This window comes from Bradysia coprophila, unplaced genomic scaffold (genome assembly GCF_014529535.1).
Source record: "Bradysia coprophila strain Holo2 unplaced genomic scaffold, BU_Bcop_v1 contig_94, whole genome shotgun sequence".
In the NCBI taxonomy this organism is placed as follows: domain Eukaryota; kingdom Metazoa; phylum Arthropoda; class Insecta; order Diptera; family Sciaridae; genus Bradysia; species Bradysia coprophila.
Genome location: NW_023504022.1, coordinates 8,572,187 through 8,596,936, shown reverse-complemented (window position 1 = coordinate 8,596,936; position 24,750 = coordinate 8,572,187). Strand labels below are relative to the sequence as shown.

At 34.3% G+C, this 24,750-nt stretch overlaps 1 protein-coding gene across 2 annotated transcripts in view; it reads right to left on the bottom strand.

Annotated features, from left to right (window-relative positions):
- The window catches only part of LOC119085245 (gamma-aminobutyric acid type B receptor subunit 1), a 271,765-nt gene that overhangs the window by 160,889 nt on the left and 86,126 nt on the right, over positions 1-24,750 (bottom strand). For both annotated transcript variants that reach the window (XM_037195575.1, XM_037195574.1), the window contains exon 3: positions 6,713-6,847. In XM_037195575.1, coding sequence (XP_037051470.1) covers positions 6,713-6,847 — 135 coding nt within the window. The remainder of the gene's footprint in view (positions 1-6,712; positions 6,848-24,750) is intronic.

The window sequence follows — 24,750 nt, the reverse complement described above, 5'->3', positions numbered from 1 at the left end:
GGACTTAAGTGCTGAGGCAGAATGAATAAGATTGCAAAGGCGTAGAAAGATGAAATTTTGTTGGTGGTATTTATTCTTCAAGAGTCGTATAACTCAATGACATATTTTCGGCCAAAACATTCTTTAAACTAATTTTTTACCGTGAAGTCATGATGGCTCATTTTTGGTTAAATGGAAACAAATGTAGAAGACAACATGATCATCAGGCATCATAGGGAATAGTCTCTACTTTGCTATTCGCACACTGTAACAGAAGTTGGTTGATTTTAAGTACCATTTTGAGGGTTTTATTCTTGTAAATAAGCAGCGAAAAAGTAGAAATATTTATGTAACTCTGAAACACCACTTCTAGAGACTTTATCCTTACACAAACTTTAGAAGGTGTTTGGTTGGATCTTACTGAATTCATCCTTTTACAAATGTTGTAGGGATGGTTAATGACTTGATCCTATCGAATTCATCCTTATAGAAATTGCGTAAAGAATTGTTTGATGTCATTCTATTTAAGGCCCGTCATTGGGAAATGACAGGACAGTTTCCCGAAAATGTATGGAAAATTTTATCACAAAAATTCATCGAAAAGATTCAAAGAAACTCACCCATGATGCTTTCCATTGTATTCGTGCACCGTCTATTTAGGTCCCCAAGGCATATTTAAACACTAAAACACTTTTTACTCGATGCAAAAACAAAATTTGGTTTTTTGTTTTGTCGCGACAAAAACACAGAAAATATTTCTACACAACTGTGACACTCCGCTATTATAAGGACTAGAATGAATGTTTGCTGTGTTCACTTCGGCGGTAAAATATTTCCATTCAAAAAAGTGTCCGACACTTCAACGATGGTAGACATTTATTAAAATTGTAACCTCTCCCACTTCTTTAGTAAGCTAACAAGACTTCTCTGAGTCTAATTATGCCACCTCTTTGAACAAAAATATCGGCTGAGGTCGAATAATTCTCCGCTGAGCTTTGACAAACCTCTAATGAGCTCTAATAATTCTCCGCCAGGCTTCAGTAAGAGTCCGTCAGCACGTTGTAGTAAGGCAATGAAGCTAAGCGAACACTCAATAAGCATCAGCGGATACCTAATAACTGTTGCTTACGATTTAATAAGACTCCACTTAGCTTTGGCAGATCTCCGCTGAGTGTCCGATTCGCTCCATTAAGCCTTCCTGCAGCTTGCTTAGACCTAACGGTCACTTTCTGAAGCCTAGCGAAGAATTATTAGAGCTCAGCGGAGGTTTGTTAAAGTTCAGCGAAGAATTATTAGAGCTCAGCGGAGAATTATTAGAGCTCAGCGGAGAATTATTAGAACTCAGCCGATATTTTTATTCAAAAAGGTGGCATAATTAGACTTCACGAAGTCTTCTTAGCTTACTAAAGAGGAACGTACATTTACGAGAGGCTAAATTTTTAATAAATGCTCTCCCATCGTTGAAAGAATGTCCGCTGAGCTCTCGTAAAGCTTTAAAAAATGGTCGATGAGCACTATTAAATGTATACGCTACCCTTTGTCAACTGTTTCATGATTTTTATAATATGTCCGACACCTTTTTGAATGAAAATATTTTACCGCCGAAGTGAACACAGCAAACATTCATTCTAGTACTTATAGTAGCGGAGTGTCACAGTTGTGTCGAAATATTTTCTGTGTTTTGTCGCGACAAAACAAAAAAAACTTTTTGTTTTTGCATCGAGTAAAAAGTGTTTTAGTGTTCAAATATGCCTTGGCGACCTAAAGAGACTATGCCCGAATACAATGGAAAGCATAAGAGGTGAGTTTCTTTGAATTTTTTCGGTGAATTTTTGTGATAAAATTTTCCATACATTTTCGGGAAACTGTCCTGTCATTTCCCAATGACGGGCCTTAATGTGGCAACCTCTGACGAAATGAAATGTCCATAAACGACGTCCAGTGCTGTCAATACATTTAAATCATCAATAACTCCAAAAATATACGTTGTATTAAGTCAATTTGTTTTCCATATTAGGGGTTGGATATTAGGGCGTATCGAATTTTTAGAATTTTAAGGGCCGCGATAGCCTGTGTGCGGAAAACGTAGATCATTGAAAACTAATTCCAGGCATATGGTTGATGGATCCGAAGGTGCCCGGTAAGAAGTCCCCCCGGACGACTTTAACTTTCAAATGGTCATAACTCGGAAAGTTGAGAGTATTTCTGAAAACAATGTTCTAGCAGGATGTAGAGCGTTAAAAACTCTACAAAACTGCCAAAGAAACCGATGGTCCAAAAGGTGTGTCTGTCGAGGTTTTCTAACATCGAAAGTTCGACATTTTCGTTTTTGACTTTTATTTCCTGAGAGACAAATTATTAAGTTTAGCTTTTGGCATGAGGTTGTAGGGGAGGTCGAGTACTACCAGTACACTAGGCATTGTCCCGGTCGGCGATCCATCCGAAACCACTTTTTCAACATTAATGAATGAACTTTTTAAGTGTACCCACGTCGCCCACGAAGCCAGTGCAGACACTGTAACCGGTGTTGCTGAGTCGAGGTAACCTTGGCCAGTAAGTGCACATAATATTCCATAACGGTAGCTGAACTCTTTTACAAAATATTTGGGATCTCGATGTAGCACATTATATTGACACGGTATACCACGAAGTTCAACCTTTTGTAAAAATATCGAAAAATGTGTATTTGCAACGAAATCGACTTCTTACTACTGTTCGTGGGTCAAATAACTAATTAAAACGATTATTTGTTGTTTTTCTCACAAATTTCACTTTCTCAGATTTTGTAGTACAAAATGTGCTACACCGAATTCTTAAATATTTTGTAAAAGAGTTCAGCTACTGTTATGGAATATTATGTGCACTTACTGGCCAAGGTTACCTCGACTCAGTAACACCGGTTACAGTGTCTGCACTGGCTTCGTGGGCGACGTGGGTACACTTAAAAAGTCCATTCAAAAATGTTGAAAAAGTGGTTTCGGATGGATCGCCGACCGGGACAATGCCTAGTGTACTGGTAGTACTCGACCTCCTCTACAACCTCATGCCAAAAGCTAAAGTTAATAATTTGTCTCTCAGGAAATAAAAGTCAAAAACCAAAATGTCGAACTTTCGATGTTAGAAAACCTCTACAGACACACCTTTTGGACCATCGGTTTCTTTGGCAGTTTTGTAGAGTTTTTAACGCTCTACATCCTGCTAGAACAATGTTTTCAAAAATACTCTTAACTTTCCGAGTTATGACCATTTGAAAGTTAAAGTCGTCCGGGGGGACTTCTTCCCGGGCACCTTCGGATCCATCAACCATATGCCTGGACTTAGTTTTCAATGATCTACGTTTTCCGCACACAGGCTATCGTGACCCTTAAAATTCTCAAAATTCGATACGCCCTATTGGATATTTCACATAATAAAAATGCGTTGTACTCTAGTTATTCAAGATTTAAATAGCTTGCACTACTGAAACAAGTGGACATCGTCTATCGACACTCTTTTGTTCGACCCATAATGTACGAATAGCGAAGAAGGGACTTTTTGGACATTGTGCGAATAGTCTCTTTATTATATATTACACACTTGTCACGAAGAAGTCGAGGCTTGCCGAGATTGATAGTGACAAGTGTGTACTGTATTTTATTACATAAGCGAAAACGAGACAACAACATAGACCCGAAGTGTATTTTTTGAAGTATTCTTCTAGTTAAATAATTTTGACATCCGAACTCCGCGCGTTTGTGACAATTGTAGATTATTCACCTCTGTCATGAATGTTTGCTTTGACGATTTGCGAGTTATTAACCGAGCCGAAGGCATGGTTTATAACCCAAATCGTTAAAACAAACATTCTAGACAGAGGTGAATACGCTGTTTTATCTGCCGAGAAGAGATATATCGAGATAAGTGAGTTTGCCCTAGAGAGATATATTCGAGATTATCGTTCTAGGCAGGTAAAATATAATAACTTTGAATTAAATTGCCTCGAGGCTTCACCGAGGCTGTTTTGTTCTAATATCTAAAGTGACTTTTAGCTCAATGTGCAAATAGCCAAAGTATTCGTACAACGTGAGAATAGCAACTACCAAATTTTAATACATAAATATGGCCAGTCCTGGCGTAATGCGATGTCAGACGATCTGCATGAAAAGATAAAAGCCAGAATTCCATCAAACTTTTTGCGAATTCAATGTAAGAACGCTGGAAATGCCAAAATTTACTTAAAAGTTAAAACGATACGGTACGAAGTGAAATAATTTCCTTTCACGGTTTCCAACATTGCTGGAGGCGTAGCTAACTTTACGAGAAAAAAAAATATTTTCACTTTCGAATGTGTCATTACTCTTTCACACAACCATCTAGGATATAATAGGGACTCATATTTCCATGGCTGTATGCTAAGAATGCACTTAAAGTACAAAAAAAAGTTGATGTCTAAAATGAAAGTGCCACTTTCGTCACTCTTCCATCTTTCTTCTCATATTATGTTACATTAACTTAATTGAAAAGAATTTCTTCGTATTTTACATCGTACCTTATGTTCAATTCTATGAAACACAAAAACAAAGAAAAACCATTTGCTATTGTCTTGCTAAAATGATGTTTATTGTTGAACAGAAGATAAACGGTGATGGAATAAAACTTCAAAAGGAAACACAAAGAAAAGAAAAAACTAGAATGTAGCCAAAATGCACCTTATTCTCTTCTCCAGCAATGCAGCATTCGAAAATCCTCCCGACATGGCTTACAGAAACATTGCAAACATCTGCAAAATATTTATGTTTGATAGGCTCAATGCACGAAAAACTTTTAAACTCGTTTGAAATAACTTCACCAAACGGTTGTGCCATATGTGGCTCAAGCCATGAGAAGAATGGACGGCTAAAACACGAGATTTTACGGAAGGCTATGCATAGAATATAATTCCCCAAAAAAAATATTAAATCGCCAAATTTAACAGTGCATTCCCCAAATCCAATCAAATTAAATCAACAATTTTTCCAAACAATTGTTAGCCCTTCAGTTTTCCCACGAATTAAAGATCAAACAATTATGTTTTCATTCCATTCATTTCGAAATTAATCCCCAGATTATTTCTAGCACACCTGGGAGCAAGAGCACGTGTCCGCCATAAAATTGCAAGGGTTGATACTAACGTCGTTTGTATGAGAGGAAAAAAAACCAGCAACCTGAAAGGCATTTTTCAGTGTATAATCGTTCATTGTGCGATTTAGCAACCATTTTATAGAGAGATTTTGGCATGTTAATTAAATTCGATATAATTAAAGCCACTCACTACCCCAATAAGTTTCGAATAATTGTACGATTATGGGAATTGTACAATGCAGATTGTTAACGTTGGTTATGGAAGTTGTGGAATCAGGATTATATTTGAGCTTGGGATTTTGCATTTATCCACCTTATTGATACATCATCCTTGTTTGTTAAAAGGATTTTAGGGATCACAACGGTGAGAGAGCTGATGATGTAATTACGTTTTACTTGAAGGTCGTCGGGAAGCAGCTCCAGACTGGTCGAAAGAGCGATCAGGCGACATTTTATATCAGCCATTTATGCTCTTGGAGATCGGGCGGTTCTATAACCAGTTCTGAAAATCATTCAGGAAAACACGGTGTCCTTGATACTATGTTTGAACTCCTGCTTTTCATTTCTATAATAACTTTGTGGGTACGCTTTCAAAAACATTCCTTCAGGACAACGGAATGAAAACTGGTTCATGAGTTTTTTACGTGGAAAAGTCTTTATAATGAAAATTCATAATATGGTGAAGGATCTCATCAAATTCCTTTAAACTCCTTTAAACTCTATTCATTTTTATAATAATAAGGTACCCATTTCATAAGACTTTACATCGACTGAGAAACATCGTTAAAATCGCGCGACGTATGATTTGATCTATTTGACACTAAAAAAGCTTTTTTGGATATTCGAGTCAAATGTTATGTGAAAGATTTTACTACCTGCCCCATGCGAAAGTTGACCATTACATAGCAATTTGCCCCTTGTGAAAATGATCCATTACACGTGGACCACCTTAGGTTCTCTTTTTTTTTTCATTTTCCTATGTGGAAGTCAACTTTTGTGTGGGGCAGGTAGTATACCAGAATACTACGATGCTGCTACGTACATACTTTATGACTTCGGAAACAACTTTGTGACACTCGTAAACTCACTCATACGTTTGCTTCTATCACAAAACTATTTCTGTAATTGTAACGAATTTCTTTCGCAGCATCCAATGTTACCTACTATCACATGGTGAGGGCGTCGAAAGAAGTTCTTAATTTATTAAAAGTAGTCACTTACATGTTATATATGCGTCGAAAACTGTAGTTTTCATAAATCGTACACTTCTTTCAACGTCCTTAAGGCCAACAGACAGTATGACCTTTAAAATCCATTACATAACTCGGAATAAAAGTAACGTTTTCGAAAGTTTATTGACCGATCAACCCATCAATAAACTTCACACAAAAACTCAATTTTTCAACTTTTTGTCACTTGTTATGAAAAGGCCTGGGCTAAGGCTGTAAACTTCACGCAACTCAAAAAAAATTCTTCCTAGAAAACCAGTTCCGTTTCCATAACTAACCATTATTACTGTAAAGGTGTGAGGTAGATTGAATTAACAAAAAGTTTTGCGAATAAAAAATGTAAAATAAATTTCGCCTACAAAATGCCATCGGCTATTGCGCTCAAACATAAAACAATAACTTACCACAATAAGATTCCACATTTTTGCAGCTTCAGCAACTGTTGTGCATACCGTACTGCAACCTGCTAACAGCATTAGCTTTTGTGGTTTATTATATAGAAGATTGTACATAACGCTAGCTCCCAAGCCTGGCTCGCACTGTAAAGAGAAAAGAGAAAATAGAACGTGAACATTTTGTTTGTTTGTTTTTAAAAGCGAACAAAAGCCCGTGATTCCATGAACAAAATATTTCAACGAACTTAAATATAGGAAACGAAAGGTGGTGTCGATATTGTTAATTTTCTCAATAAATAAATCAGCCAACACGTTTTCAAGAATCAGAAAATTCATTAGATTGCACACTCATGTGTGTGCGTGTGAAAAACAAAATGTCTATTTATAAGAACGTAGGTGAAATCACGACATTTTCCCTGACTGAATAAATCTATTTCCACGTAAACTAACATGAATAATTGATTTTTGACTTTTCCCATAAATTAACCCAACAGGCCACAACCACTCACTCACTATAAACGGTAGTCGATATGTGTGTGTTCAACCGCTCGACGATATTATACGGATAGTAACCAGGATATATAGGTTAAAGTCATCGAATTCAACTTCAATCCTCTACGTTTCATATTATTCGACATAAATAATGCATTTGTCCAACGACCAATTTATTATTTAATAACAGATGTCGACGAGAAGATAAAATGAATTTTTTTCCTGAGTTCTGAGTTAGACGTCCAGTGACTGAGCTCAGACCAGGGCCTATTATTGGTAACTTACAGAATAGACCGTGTGAAGTATAAATAAATTATTTTTAATTGAAACTCTTTAAAATCTTTAATTTAAATGAGACTAAAAGCAGATCCCAATCCATTCTAAAGCAATCTAATTGGATTCTTACTAAGATTATAATAAGTGGGATTCCATCGGGATGGCAAGAATATTTTTCAATAATTTCTATAAACAAAATTATTATTTTTTTCAATGGTTTTGATGGTAAATCGTCTTTTTATTGAAATACGAAACTTTTTTCTCAAAATCGCACACCGAAATTTAACAAAATTTAACAATATTTATCTGAATTTATTGAAATTTACCGAAACGTAGAATCGGTAAATTTATGGTAAATTTTGGTAAATTTATGGTAAATTTCTGTAAATTCGGTAAATAAATCTACCAACAATGTGCCCTGCCTCTGACCATTAATTATCAGTTGATTCAGTTTCATGCGGTTCACGTCGGTAGAATATTATGCAATGCGCTTACCACTGTCTACAGCTTGTCCTCAATCAATATACGAAAATGAAAATTAGAGTTTTGATTTTACATTCATATTCATTTCGGATATTTGAATTCATTTGAAGCCGTTTAAGTTGCAATGATTATATGAACGTAATTAGAGTATACGTTGAATTGATTTGATCGTTTCGCTGCAAACATTTCTACATAATACAAAGTGCAGTCTATTGATTAAATTTCAATATTCAATTTTATACCACATAAGTTGACCCGGGAAGCAATGTCGATGGTCGATGATAGGTATTCGGGCTTTCGATAATGCTTACCAATTTTTTTCCCTCTCATATAACCTGAATATTCAACATACATTCAATCAAGCTAATAATTACCGCAGGGCATTTAAACAGTCACATATACTACACATTTTCGAGGAGTCAGTGCTCCACATATTTATCAATAGGATATCAATGTTTGAACGTAACCGCATAGAATTGAAACTAATATTAAATAACAAAGTATTTAATGAAAACCGACGGCCGATATATGGCACAGTAATTTCGTTCGTAAAATATTGTTTCATTGTGCAGGTATTGTTGGAGGATTTAAATTATGTTTGACGAATGTTTGCGGAGTGAGATAGATATGTCGCAAAATTAAATACCTTTGCGAATTGTTTTATGCGTTCATTCATTCCATTTATCAATGATAATCAGATTGATTCGTTAAAAGGTTTCGCTTATATGCGAGCAAACAGTAATATAGAATCATGACAACTGTCTCTTCAAGATTCAACTTAATTTTATTGGTCTCATCAACAGACACGCTAATATGTAGGGAAGATTTTCGTCAAGGCATATCAAACTGTAGGAAGTTTCAATAATAAACAAAATTGACGAAAGTTGTTTGAAGAAACCGAACTTTTGAGATTTTTTCTTAAATTCGTATGTTGCTTTACTTGCCTCGCTTTTTTCGCTCTGTGGTAGCTTTACCACAGACTGGCCCCGTGTTAGCAGTTTAGTGTAAGTTGAAATTTCATTCCTTCTATGATTCACTATCGTAAAGCAAATTGGTTATAGTTTTCTTAGAGTATTGTATCAAGTACCACCGTCGCCATGGCCTGATTAGAAATGGTATTTATGCAAAAAAACGTGCGAAGGACGTATTCAATTTTCTCTCAGATCGACACAGTGGTCGAATTTATTGTATGGTCATTGCTTTGGTATGCTATTCGCTATAATAAAGGGACTTCTCACTTAATGTGCGAATAACTTCTTCAACGTTATTCGCACGATCTGAAGAAACAGCTTTTTCTCAAGGTTGGAGAGTGGCTTTTCGATAAATGAATTCAGTAGAATCGAACCAATCACGATCATCATTTTACGAATAATCGCCTTACTATACTTTAGCTAGTCGCACATTGCGCTTATAGCTAAGGTATTTCTTGGCTAAGGCACAGTGAGCGAATAGCGAATGGCTGACGGTCTAAATTAATAGATTTTATGGAATTAAATTCACGGAAATCCTAAAAATTCCAGAAAATTTCGAAATTTGGTTTTCTCTTAGAACCATCCGAATATAACCGATTTATCTCAAAAACGTAAATAACAACTGTAAAGACCATAAAAACAACGAAGTCACTTCCATCTATTATTGTTTCCGAGTAACCAGATCAAACTGGGGAATTTTTGGGCATTTAATTCACCAGGTAGTCCGAGAATTTTTAAGGAAACCTTTGGAGATTTAACATGCTACAGATACGGCTGTCATCTGTTATCGACAACGACAGTAATAATAAACGACAAGCTCTGACTAAAGAGTTCTTATATAGCAAAAAGCAAGTTCAAAACAAATGAAGTAAAAGATTTCTGAAATCAATCTATGAAAATTTTCCATCAAATGAAGTAATAGATCAGACCTGTCTGTGACAGGTTAAAGCAAAATTGGCTCACCGACTATAAATAAAGTTAAAATAAACTAATCATTCCACTATTTATTGGATATGAAGAGATCCTGGGATGAAACGTGAGAATGCCATCTAATCGTTTTGCTCTTCAAAAGCTTGTCCGTTACGAATGTACTTTTCCGTTTCAGATTTTCGGAACCGAAAAAAACATATTTTCGCAAACATTTTCTCATTCTTTTCCTTCCCATTGGCGAAGTAAAATTGAGTTTTACGTTTCATTAGTGGAAAAAAAAGTGCCACAAAGTTAATAATACCCTTTCTGTCAAAGAATATATTAGCCTGAATGCCTGAATTTGCCTATATAATAAAGTAGTAAAATATAGGGTGACATTATTCACAACATATTACTTCATACACAAACAACTCAACAATCACATTATTCAGCTGTATAAGTTGGCCCCCCATTCAACCCACAGTTCTCATTTATTCGTGTGTACACATTATAAATTGACATTCTCAATCTTTTTGCCCTTTTTTCCCTGTGTTATTTCTACTTATTATTACCCTGAAAACATAATAACCTTGAAAGGTACCACACACACACCTTACATTCGAGCACACATTACACATAACGTCAATATTTTGTGTGACTGGCAAATAAAATCAAAAAAGAAAATTATTCAAATTTTTGTTCTTGTGATATGAAAAAAAAAACGAGCGTAGTAATATACATATATACGCAAAGCTAGGTGCTGTGGTGCTTTATGAAGAGATGGAAATCTTGTGACATGTAACATATCGTGATTTAGGTTTATAAAAAAATGAATCAGTTCATACGCCCATTTACCTATATATTTTCTGTATTTATGCGGAGATTTATGTACGTATGGCCTGCCTCATACCCTTTTACCGAAAATAATAACAAAAAAAACGAGGAAATATTTTTTTCTCTCGTTCTGAAGAACTTCATAAAAAAAATATTATTACCGAAAAAAAAGGAGCAGTACGATAACATGAAGAATAGAAAACTCCCAATCACAATTGAAGCGTTCTTATTTTCCATGCTGGAGAATTATATTACTGACGACGGGCTCTTCATTTTCCTTTATGTTTTTCTTTTACTCGGCAAATACTTTATTTTTATTGATCAAATTTATAACTACACCATTCGACGAATAGATTTGGAAACGTCTTAATACTTAAATACGGTGAACTGACGACAGAAAAAGTCGGTTTTTCCCCCAAATTTTTATTGCCTTTCAATATAAATAATGACTAAATTGGTTTAAATTAGCTTTTTTTTATGTCGACCTAAATATCCAATACGCACATTATTGTAGGCGAATGTGTTCAATGGAATGTTTGGGGATTTAAAAAGACTTTTTTTAGGAAATGCTAGAAAATCTTTGTAATTGAGCAATAAATAGCAGTTTAAAATGTCGAAAGTGGTAACTGTTGACCGTTGAAATGTTGTTCAGATTCGGTGCGTTTTTATTTTCAATTGTTGTCAACTGCAACGACTAAAATAAGCGATAGTTTCCGGTTCATGAGTTTTTAAAATATCAAAGTGAATGTTGGAACGAATGAAGTAAAGATTTTCTCTCATACATTAGTAACAGATGAAGTAATAGATTCAATGACTACGACGTGACATGCTTTCGGAAAGGTTAACACATTGAAAATAACTGCGACTCATCAACTATCGGCACCCTGGACTCTACTTAAATAGTAAAGGAATACCTCCAAATAAATTTCTAAAAATCCAAAATTGATTTTTTGGAATTTGTTTGGAAATATTCCTTAAATATTTAAGTAGAGTCAAGAGTGCCGAGAGTTGACGAGCCGTAATTATTTAGAATGTGAACAAAGACGAAAAAATAACAACAAGGCGATGCGTACGTCAAGCATTAAACTTTAATAAACATGGTGATCTATTCCCCTTTGTATAAATATCTAGCTATTTAAAAAGAACTGCAGTAACACTAGCGATGGCCTCCGGTTCATGAATTTTTATATGGCGAGGAGAAGAGAAACAGCTGACGCAATAGATTCAACAGATAGAATTAAGCATTAAAAAAGTAGATCTATTTCTCTTTGTATATACATTTAAAAAGAGGAAATGGCTAATCATCTGTTGTCAACAAGTAAAATCAATGTTGAAACGAATGAAGTAATAGTATTTTATTGCTATGTGAGACAAAATCGAGAATTACTTCGTATGTACATATTGTATATAACAAGTGAGCGAAGCGAACGCGTGTGTATGCAATATGTACATAAGAAGTGATTCGAGATTTTTCTCACATAGCAATACGATATTTTATCTTCCATGTGTGACTATTTCATACATTCAGCGTTTCTGTATATAAACTCGAAGACATACAAACACCACTGAAAGGTTTGGCTTATGTGTATACAAAAGCATCATGTGTGACAATTAAACAAAATCATGGCAACAAATCGAAACATCATCGTGAATCTCGGTGGCCGAATCGGCTAGAGCGCGTCATTTTTATGCATATGATCGTGAGTTCTATCCTCATAACAAAAATTTTTTCATTTTTTTTTTTCATTTTCTATCACAAAAAATAGTAAATAAACTGATCTCCAGTATAGTAGCTAGATTTTTAATCGAAGAAATATCTGCTGGGCACCGAGGCCTTAGCCTTTTTGTCATATTGATTACACCATATTTGCAATGACACATTTCTCGGCAGATATTTGTCCAATCGAATAACTAATTGCGTTACCGAAATCCTGAGATAAAACACTACACAACGTAATTTTGAATAACAAGAATCCATTTAGTCAAAATTTGATTATTTTTCGTTCTAAATAAATTATGCGAGTCACACATACACTCGCGACATTTTGTCGTGCATGTTAAATACTTATGTACTTTTTAAAATGATCAGACTACCTGCGACAGAGTCACTAACACATATATGGTCATTGCTTATGTTCTACATACATGCGGGGTTTCATGACAACAAAATCAAATGTAATCATGAGTCTCAATGGCCGAATCGGCTAGAGCGTGAACTTTTTATGCATAAGATCGTGAGTTCTCTTCCCGCAACAAACATTTTTTGTTTTTTTTTTGTTTTATCAAAATAAATTGCAAAGAAAGTATTCTGATCTCTTTATCGTAAGTAAACTTCCAATCGAACGAATATCTGCTGCGCACTGAGACCTTACGCTTTTTTACATATTGATACACCAACACCACGTATGCAATGGCATATTTCTCAGCAGATATTTGTCCAATTGAAAAACTAATTACGAAAGACATCCTTCGGTAAAACACAAAACAATGAAGTTTTGAATGAAGAGAATCCGTTTAGTCAAAATTTGATTTTTTTTTCGTTCTAAACGAAAAAAAAACACATGGCGTCAACACACACACACACACACGAAATTTTGTAGTACATGTTGCTTATGTACTTTATAAATTGAGTCCCACGCTGCAACATTAGAGTATGCATATCTGGTATATTAGAAGACTCGGTGGTGTAATGGTTAGCGTAGTTTGTTGATATGCAGGAGGTTCGGAGTTCGAATCTCCGTCGGGTCATTGGTTTTTTTCTTCAAAATAAAAAACGGAAATAAAATTTACCCTAGAAGAGTAATAAAATTATATCCCTAGACAACCAGAATAACGTATGGCTTAGAGTTTATATACAGAAACGAGTAATGTATGAAATAGTCACACATAGAAGATAAAAGATTTTCTATTAAAGATTAATTTTTGAACGGATGAACAATGAAGTAATAGATTCAATTACTATAATTCAGCGGTTCCTAAAGTGGACGCAAGTTTATTAAGCTAGTTACTCATACATAGTAGCACACATTATATTGCTGAACTACTGATCTCTACATCGACACACCAGAACTTTGAGAGCTTCTTAAATTGGTTTTTCCGCATTGCAACTTATTCTAAAGGAAGATTAATTGGTGAAGGTGATTTAAAGTTAAGACATAAATATGAAACATAAATTTCCAAAGAAAAAAACTTTTACTCCGATAAAACAATCTTAATACCCATCGTTGCGGTAAAGCCCTGAACCTCAACAATTCAATGACAAAAATAAATAAAACCAAAACTCGCATTCTCTGTCAATGTCAAAATGTCGCTGAACATTTAAACTCAGCCGAACAAAAAAAAATTTCCCTGTTCTCTCAAATAAAACACGAAAAGTGAAGTGACTATTTTAATAAATTAGTATCTGTTTGCGAAAAAACAAACACGAAGGAAAACTTCTCATTCTTGTTGCGGTTGATGCCACACTTCAAGCCGTGTTGTGTGACAACTTAACGAATTAATTTTTTACTCTGACAATCAACTTTTCCCTTTTTAATATATCACAAGAATGTATTATATCGCTGTAACCGCCTCTATACGTTGTCGTGTTGGCAAAGCATAAAAAAAGCTCGAATATTTCAACTCATCAAAACAAATAAAATAAAAAAAATTTCAACCCCTTCAACTGTCTCACAATAAAAGATGTGATTTTTGAGACTGTTTCGTTTTGCTAGACAAACGATATGCATAAGAAAATCGAATGAAAATAAAAACAGACAAAAAAATATTGAATAAACTTTCCGAAATATTCATTTAAATGCCAAATAAATGCGAGGACGCCCGTTAAGCACGTCCTTGCCTGATAACAGAACGAAGAAGAAGGAAGGAAAAAAAATGGGTATCAGAAAATCATTATACCATTTGGCTTTGATATTGTATACTCTAATCAAAAAACATGGATCAACCATAAAGCATATACATACATAACGTAATTTTGTACATTTATTTTCCTTGCAGTGGAAAAAAAAGAGGAAGAATAAAGAAACTTGACTTGTAAATATACGCACGCATATAGAATATTGAAACCTCTTTGAATTTTATTTTATGGTTCAATAGTCATCCATGTAAAACATACACATTCCATTCATATTTAAACATTCGATATTATAGACTGAATACAAATCATTTATAAAAATATATAAAAAAAAGAAAAGAAAATTTATTTCCTTTATGGATGAGGTATGATATATACAGATACGTTATTGTAGCATTCAAAGAAGAAGCGAAAAAAAATTATATGCGGGATACATGTAAGCTTTATACCACATAAATCGACCGATAAAACATCTTTCTGTGGTACTTTAAAAAATTTTAAACTTTTTTTTTCTTGTACGGAAGAAGAGAAAAAGTGAAACGTAAATGCTTTTTGCGTATTTTTACATAAATTCACGGAGACATTTATGACGGGCCTTTGTGCTCTTCCCGTTTAGTAGATATAATGTTAAATCTAGTCAACATAGATGGACAATGTAATGGGCTTTTGTGTGTGGATTTGTCCATTGACATCGTTCGTAGCGAAGCGAGTGAGTTAAGTCTTTTGGGATCGTCTATTCTTCCATCAATTATTTTGAATTGACTGTATTGACTAAAAGATAAAGACATGTCAATGATGACTTTGGAAATTTTTACCATAAAAAAAACCTATTTTTTCTATGAAACGGGATTTATTAAAAAGAAAAAAAAATCAATAAATGGAACCGAAAACATGATATTCTAATTATAACAAGGTGGCACCAATGGTTGCTGCTGAGCAAACGTTATATTAATAATGTAAAAAAAAACGTTTTCCTGAGCTCGGAAAAACATTTTCTTATTTGCTTTTTTCGGAGGGAAATTTCTGACAAGGGAAAAAAAACATGAAACAGCAGGTGGTGAAAATAATTATTGATGATAAACGCGATTTACGAAATGCTTAAAGAAATATGGCAATAATTTCGACGAACGAAATCGATTGCTGGAGAAGAAATCATGGAAACGCATAGAATACGCACACGTTAACAGACAGCAAAACCAATTTTCTTTTCGTTTGACGTTATTAGTGATCGGAATTTAACATTGTCAGGGATTTCTTTTTCTGATGACTTTGTATTTAGTAAATTGCTACATTTGATTATTTATTGGTCTCATGTGGTTCACTGTTAACATAAGTAATGGAATAGATCAAAATCACCTAGAAATCAAAACTTTTGTGAAAGAATGAATTTCGTTCGGTGCGGACAGAAAACATTTGAAGACATTTGGCAAAGCTAAACAGTAGGGTGGATTGATTTTAATCCAAACAAAATTTACTGCCAACAAACTTGAAGCTTAATCGATGAATATATCACTCCACTTTAGTGTACCAACGATTGATAATGGTCAATTACATACGATTAGATACAATATGTGTTAATAATGCGTAACATCATCTAATTGTGACAGTTGGGATCAAAAGTCGGTCTATTCCATCTGTCAAAGTGACGTTTTAAACGTCAAACCAAAAATTTTTAGCTAAATAATTACGATATCGTTTATTTTTCTGTAAGTCTTTTCCACTGATTGAGGAAAAATAAGCAGCTTCGTAACTATTCAACATACAAATTTTGGTTTGACGTTTAAAACGTCACTTTGACAGATGTAATAGACCTTTTGATCTCAACTGTCACAGAGTCTATTCAAAAGATCAAAAGTAGGTCTATTCCATCTGTCAAAGTGACGTTAAATGTCACACACAAAATAAATGGACAACGCCAAGCATATTTTTTTTATTAAATTTTCTTAAAGATCTCAAAAAAATAAGATACCCGTCTTTTACCGTTTTCAGAAAAAGTTTAAAATGTGGAAGTTATGAGCATTTAAGTAAACCAAAATTTCATGTGGAAATCACAATTTCCATGCATTTTGTTGTTGTAATTTGCTTTTGTATGGAAACTTTACATTGATGTTGCGCGTTAAACGCATTTTTTCGCCAAAATACGAAACACGGGTATTTTTATTTTTAAAACTTTACAGGAGAAAGCTGGAAAACGGGATTTTTTTTCTAAAGCGCGTTGTCTATTTCAAAGTAGTCGTCATTTCGCTGTTTTTTTAATGCTTTTTCACTCACAATTAAATTAAGAAAAATCAAAGATTGCGCGACCACTTTACATAATTATTATGACATATATATCAAAAAGATATTAAAATTTTTATTTTCAGAAGAGACCTACATTTTTGGTTCGAGGAGAGGGCGCTCACAACCGGGTTAAAATTAGGAATTTTTCGTAGTTGTCTCAGATTTTGTTTGGAATTTCCTGAATTTTTCAGAATTCCCAAAACTAAGCCCTGGCTTACAAATATAACTCACCCTAATGCTGTCACAGTAACGTCATGTGACATATCTGTTGAAATATGTAAAGCCAGTGGTGATCTCAATAAAATGCTTACTGAACAGTGTCAACTAAAGAACTAACTGATAACAATGATATTCCTATGTATATCGATGTTACATGAAGATGTAGGACATGTAGGTAAATCACAATATTCAACAGTAGAAAACTAAGTGCAACATCTTTCAGAGCCATCTATTTCAGCAACAAAAGCATTCACTCAGCGCGACAAATGGGCTTGAACAAGTTCTTGAACTTGGTTTGCTCAAGAACGTCAATGAAAAGTACATTTTCCAAAACAATTTCAAAAACTATTTTGTTTCGAATTCTTATGAAATTATGGATTAAATAACGGCTAGTTTGACCTAGATCATGAGGCCTATTCTGTCCGAGATTTCACTTCAAAGTGGAGCAATTTTTCGTAGAGAACAAAATTTTAATTTTAGACGGCCGCAAACGTCACATTCTCTCAACGAAGATAGTCAAAACAACCGCTTTCTCTCTCACATTTTCTTTCACTTTGCATTCCCATTGACGTCACTTTTCATTCCCAGAGAAAAAGTTGCGTGCATTTGACCACGGAGGTCAAAAACATACCTTTTTGTTCCTCGCGACATAATGTACTATTTTCAAATTTAATAATTCAATCAAATACTAGAATAAACTCAAAAATTGTTTGGACGCCACCCTAAAAACGTAAAATCTAAAAAAAATCTTTTTTCTAGAGCATGATTAAGGAATCTATCCACCCTATTAAGCAGAACATATTGATATATGTCCGCTATACATCTCTGCAATTCAGAAATTTAGTTTCGTATGCAAAAAGGCTCAACGTTTCTGGGTGCTATACATTTTATTTACACATGACCGAAAAACCTGCAATGTTTCATAACAGTTTGAAATGCAAATATTTTGGCATGCTGAAATTCGTACATATACCACACCGTTGGTGTTCGTCAAAAAATCGGCTACATTTTTGTGTCACTTTGCCACCCACACCAGCGCCATATATAGTCGTCTTCATCAAAACTTATTAAACCACTACTGCACGGCAATATTGATTTTGCCGAGATGTCCGTTCCATGTACGTTCCATGTATCGTTGGTTATACATATATTCTCACTTCACACATTGCTCGTATGTTACTGCTTTAGTCCTCAAATTGAAAATATCACCTGCAGTAGAGACATAAAACTATCCCAAGCAAATTTTGTCTAAATGCGGAGGATATGAAATATTAAACCAACGTCTACAAGTAAAATTTCATTCGGTTGATATTAACGTCGACAGAATAATGTATAGTCGCTATATTAAACAGAGTGAAACATACTTATATTTTGCACCGACTACCGACGACGACGTAGACAACAACCAGGCGACACGTCAACCCATTACCCACATAAAAGGTAGTAGTACAAGAAAAAAGAATTGTTTTATGGAGGCCGACTACAAAGTACAATGTTCCATGAAAATCATTATGTGGCCATTATAGCGCAATATCTTTCTTTTCCTCGAGGGTATGGGATATGGGTTGAATGTTCATGCGAGAATATATATAAAAATGGGCCCACTTTAGTACCTTATGCTCTCGGTTGTTTCGGTTGATTTCTTCATTCTTACAAGATATTCTTCGGTAACTGGAAACTTGTAATTGGTTGCAATTTATTTAGAAAATGTGTGGTGTCTAACTGAAATGTAGTACGTAACGGTGTTAGATGCAACGAGAATCAGGTCGGATCGGTGTTGCCAATTCCGATTTAAAACGATTTCGAATAGCAGTTTAATGAACGAAACATACACGTGCTCAACGGGGATTGTCATTTGAGAACATTTTAAACATTTTCCGTAACATTTTTGTTCTTGGTGTTGTTGGGCTGAATTCCCATTAAATTTCTTGTCAAACGCTGGTGTCAACGAATTTGAATGTCGCCGTTAATTTATCTCAATCAGTTGAAGTGATTTTGTATTAAATCACGTTTATTGTTGTGGAGTCCAATTTTGTCGGAAACATAGAATGATATCGTAATTTCTGTTTGACTTTTCAGTGGAGCCTGTGTCACTCTTGTTAGATTTTAGAAATGGATACTTTGTTCCGTTGTTGCGAAACGATTAACTCGACTACATTCACCAAAGTTTGAACATTTCATGTCAGTTACAAACAGCATCCAATATCAGCACTGAAAAAAGTTCTTTCGAGACAGTTAGTTCAGCGTAGAAAAATACATTAGCTTGTACAGACAGATTTTAATTTAATTAAGAGCAAGAGAAGTTTCAATGAATTTAATTATTCTCAGAACAACTTCCATTTTCAACAGTTTCAAAATGTTACTGGAAAGCTAACAATTTTAATTTTGTGTAACACAAGGGATTGCCAATTTTGAATAATTTTTTAGATTTGTTGATGAACGTATAAACCAGGTATGGTGTGTCCGTACAAGTCGGAAAAAATATCGATTTCGCTTATTTCACCCTCATTTTTCATTCAAATTTCACTAAATCTGTCGAATTTAACAAATGCATTTAACGTAACCTCACTTGCAGAAAATTGGAAATTTTAACCATTTTTGTAAATAATGTTTTCCACCTCACTGTCTCTACCTAAAAGAGCGTTACACATTACACATTATCGATTCAAGTGAAAACATTGGAGATCAAATTGTTTCTGGATGCGCTAATTAAAAAAAAAATGTTTAAAATTTCCAACTCTCTGCAATAAGATTACGATCATTCATTTGTTGAACTCGATAGATTTGGTGAAAAATTAAAAATGAGTTCGTCTAAGGATGAAATTAGCGAAATCGCTATTTCTTCCGCTCTATACAAATTGTGACGTTATACCATACCTTGTGTATAGTGGTCATTGATGAGTAGCAACTAAAACTTAATTGAAGATCCGAAATCGTCTGACATCCAGTAATTTAACCTGTCACATGTGCTATCGATAACGACGACAAAAACAATGACAGGTTCTGGGTAATATAGTCTTTTATATAGTAAAATGCATGTTAAAAAATTGAAGTACAAGATTTGAGGTCAACCGATTAAAATACTTCGATGTACGTAATACATCGGAACAGTTCAGGTAAACCTGAAACTCGAAGCTCAGATTATTTAAATCTAATTAGAACTGAGGCTGAAATAAAAGAATTGACTTGACATCAATTTACCTCAAATCTGAAAATTGATAAAAGTTCAGGTAAATCAGGTCAGATTTCAGGTATACCTGAAAAGATCCCAGATACACAGGTGAAATTTTTTTTGAATCGGACATACCATTTTTGTTTCCGGACGTTTATGGTGCTATCGATAGGGAATTTCAAGGTGATCATTTCGTAGAAGAAGTTTTTTTTTTAAAAACGACCTCTCCGGCTCGGGTGACTCTGAGAAAATTTGAAAATATCAAAATCATGACTTTTTCAGAAAATTTTTCCCCGTAGACCAGAGACAACCAGTATATAGCAATTAATTTCATTTTTAGTAGAACTTTCCATACATTTCCATTAAAAAATCTCAGGAATGTGGGCACCCACAAGAAAGTTTTTTAAGATTTTTTTAAAAAATTGAAAAACCCCCTCTCAATTTTTTGATATGTTAAATGGGATGTGCTAGCCTTCATTTTAAGCCAATAAAATGAAAAATCGGTTGGGGTGCTCATTGATAAAACCATAAAATTGGACTTTGATGCCTCACCCTGACTCACAGCTAAAACCTTTCGACTCGACGATACTTTTATTAGAATCGTCTGTCAATTCTCTACAAACTACCATTAGATCAAAACCGGCCGGGTCGTGTCACTACGGGGAAAAATTTTCTGAAAAAGTCATGATTTTGAAATTTTCAAATTTTCTCAGAGTCGCCCCGAGCCGCAGAGGTCGTTTTAAAAAAAAACTTCTTCTACGAAATGATCACCTTGAAATTCCCTATCGATAGCACCATAAACGTCCGGAAACAAAAATGGTGTGTCCGATTCAAAAATTTTTTTCACCACCTGGAATATGAACTGATTTTCCTAAACTTTTAATGATTTTGAGACTTCAGGTAAATTGAGATGAGGTCAGTTCAGATTTATATATTCAGATCAAGGGATACCTGACCTCTTCCGAATATTCCTCTAAGTACGACATCTTAAAACGCCTCGCTCTCCCAACAGCTTTTCTGTCGAAAAAGTTTTAAAAATGAAATTACAGTCGACGGCAGTATGAATTTTTTCAGTTGGCCGGCTCATACAAACAAAAGTGCTTGTACGTCGTTATATGGGTAGAACAGTAACACGAAGGCGTGTGCTAGTGGTAAGGCCGTTTAAAGCCGTAAAAACTACTTCCACAAAAAAGGTGTATGAAGGAAAGCATGTGAAAAGATTGATACTAACGGATTTGATAGGAAGCGTCGACGTAAATCTTCTTTCGCTGTGGAAATATGAGCCACGAATAAAAAGTCTATAAACTTTGAGATTCGAAAATCAATCTCTCATTACTCGATTCATTCAATTAACGTCAACAAATGCCTCCGAAAATTTCGAATATATTACGTCGTGCCTACCATTCAGCCCATTACTTTTACTGAGCATAAAATTACGATATCCTTCGCTACTAATTGAATCAAACGAAAATTCCGCAATACTCTTAAGTGTATTTTCGTATTTATTGAATGGGAATCGTTTGAATAATAATAAAAAAAAAAAAATTCCAACGTATGGCATTTACTTGTGGGAATTATCCATCTCGAATACTTTACATAATTTACACAAATTATAATGTGACAGTCTCGGATGTATATAATACAACACAGTGGATGGAGTGATGCTTCCGTCTTTCAGACATAATTCGATTTTCGCTAATTTGCATTAGGCACAAATTCAAAATGCCTGGCAGTTTATGTTTACATCCATCGCAGGGAATAGGATGCTTTTGGTATGTTATAATATAATGAGTGAATGGCATATATACTCAACCGAACAGGTACACGCAATTTGGAATATAGCGTATATGGTGTGTAACAATAAATTTACACATAAATTATTTATAAAATAAAAGGTATAATTGGGTAACCCTAATTTATAACACTGGCAGAGCATATTTAACTTTATAATATTGCCTGGGTATGAAGAGTAAATATTTGAAACTCCACAATGTTGTTACAGAAATTAAATTTAATTTGAAAAATTTGTGAAATGTTCCGTAGGTATGACGATTATGCGAATGTTTTGCGAAACTGTGCCGCCCAGTTTTAATATTTGATTTTTTTTTTGTATCTAGGTGGGTAAAAAGGACGATAATACATTCTGGGCTAATGATATTTGAGGAAAAAAAAGAGATACTCAACGTCACACCTTGCACACATTTAGTTAGCTATGCATGGAATATTTATGTCTTAAATTGCATTTCATCAAAACTTATTTAAAGTTTTAAACCCGTATGGATTAATATCGTGTGCAACAGAACACATATTTTGACGAGCCAAATTTTCGCAAATAATGCCAGTCTCATTCATCCACCCAACCACACGTTGAACAAACATTTTCCATTTTCGTTTTTCACATCATTGTTTCACAGTTCGTCTGGAACAGAACACAAACATGATTAAGTTGTATCTGTTTTGCTTACGTTTATGGTTCCATTGCTCCAGCTAATTTTGAACATTAATGAGGAAATTTTACTCAATGCCATATGCGAATCACACCGATAATATTTACCGTCATCAAAGCCAATCTCATCTATATTATAACCTGCTAGACCGGCATTATCTATGTTGAATATAACCCGTGGGAAAATGCAGTTATGATGCTGCTGTATACTGAAATGGAGCGTACGAAATTATGTACGAGAAGTTCATCCGATATCATTGACGTGGGAACGCAGAATGGATCATAGTCCATTTTCAATAATTTTTGGTTTTAAAATTATATGTCAACCCGACACCATCTCGTTTGAGAAATTTTTTTCCGAGAAAATTCGGGAAAACCGAAAAGTTTTCTTGGAATCTTACAGATCTTGGAAACTCCAGAAAATCGAAAAAATTCTTGAAATTTAGAAAATTTGTAATATTGTCTTGGAATTTTTTTGCTATTCTTGAATCAAGAATCTTGACTTTTACGAATCTTAGAAAATATAAGAAAATCGAGAAAATTTGAGAAGATCGAAAAAATCAAGAAAATTCGGGAAAAACTAAAAATTTTCTTGGAAATTTTTTTCGATTTTCCTGATTTTTACAAATCTTGAGAAAATTAAAATTGAGAAAATTTTGAAAAGTTTGCAGAGTCGAGAAAATTACAGTTAGAGGCAGGGAAATTTCAGCAGGCTTTTGCTTCAGTTGTTTTCCAGCTGATCCACACAAACAATCTAAGCTGTTCATACGTCTTTTTTCGGTTTTAACACTACCACGCGTGTGCGTGTAACAGCTTCAACCGTAAAAGCCAGTATAAATAGTGTTAATTGTATGTGGGGATCAGCTGAAAAACAGCTGAAGCTAATTCATGGTGAAATTTCACTTCCCCTGACTGTAAGAAAATTTAAATGGTTTTCTCATATTTTCTTGATTTCGAGAAATTTCTTAAAAATTGGAAAAATTAAGGATAATTGGATAAAACAAAGAAAAAGAAGCTGTAGCACCCGACACTCATACCGTCACTACTCGATTGCTTGCCCAATAAAATTCTAAAGTCACATCCTTCTTCGCTGTTACCGACGAAACAAAAGACTGCTCGGTACATAATTATCGAGTCTGTCGATAACAATTGTAAATCGGTCGCAGTTTGGATGTAGCTACGCTTGTAAATCTGTGTCATGTGATCATTATCATCATCATCATCATCGAGTTCATTGTTAATTTTAACGAAAAAAAAAACGAAATGTTACTACGAGTCATTCCTTTTATTTTCAACCGAATCACCTCAGTTCCAATGTAAAATTGCTCAATAACATAAACGTAATCCTAAAGGATTTTTGCTAAACACGCATATAACCTTTCAACAATAATATTTTTTTTAAATGGAATACAAAACGCACCAACAGTATCATGAACATAAAAGAACAGACTTTTCCGCTCATTAAACGAATATTTTTTCCATTGCGAAAAATGCAGATTCTTTGAGAGAATGAAAATAATATTTTTTTTGTGTGTTACTGTTTGCGGTTTGTGTTCACCTTTTTCCACTATGCTGTACATTAAATTAAAATGGAAGGCGTTACATAACGAGTCCTTTTTATTACCTTAATTTGGGTAAATATTCTGCCGGCATATTTTTCAAAAAACGAGGAGAAAAAATGAAAAACCTGATGCTAAACAGATAAAAACCACATTTATAAGCCGTATCCAGCCAGTGGGGCGTGTGTTACACACGTATGGAAATTCAGCAAATGTTTCTTCTCGTAAACCATGTGATGTTGTTCCGAAATCGAAATTTGCATTTTTCTGCAGTATTTTTATTAAAATTTAATATTTGTTCCGGTCTCACGGTAAACGAACATCTTTGATGATTGAGTGCTTGGTCAACGATAGAATGATGATAGGCAGATAATTATAAATGATCTTGATAGAAGACGGACTAAATCCTTTGAATATTTTAATTTGTTTAGCGACCTCACTAACAGCCTTCTACGGCCAATAAAAATGCAGTCTGGACCACCACCCTAACATGACTTCCGAATCAACCCTCAAAGTATGCAAATTCTCTCTGATGAAAGTTAGGTGCTAATTG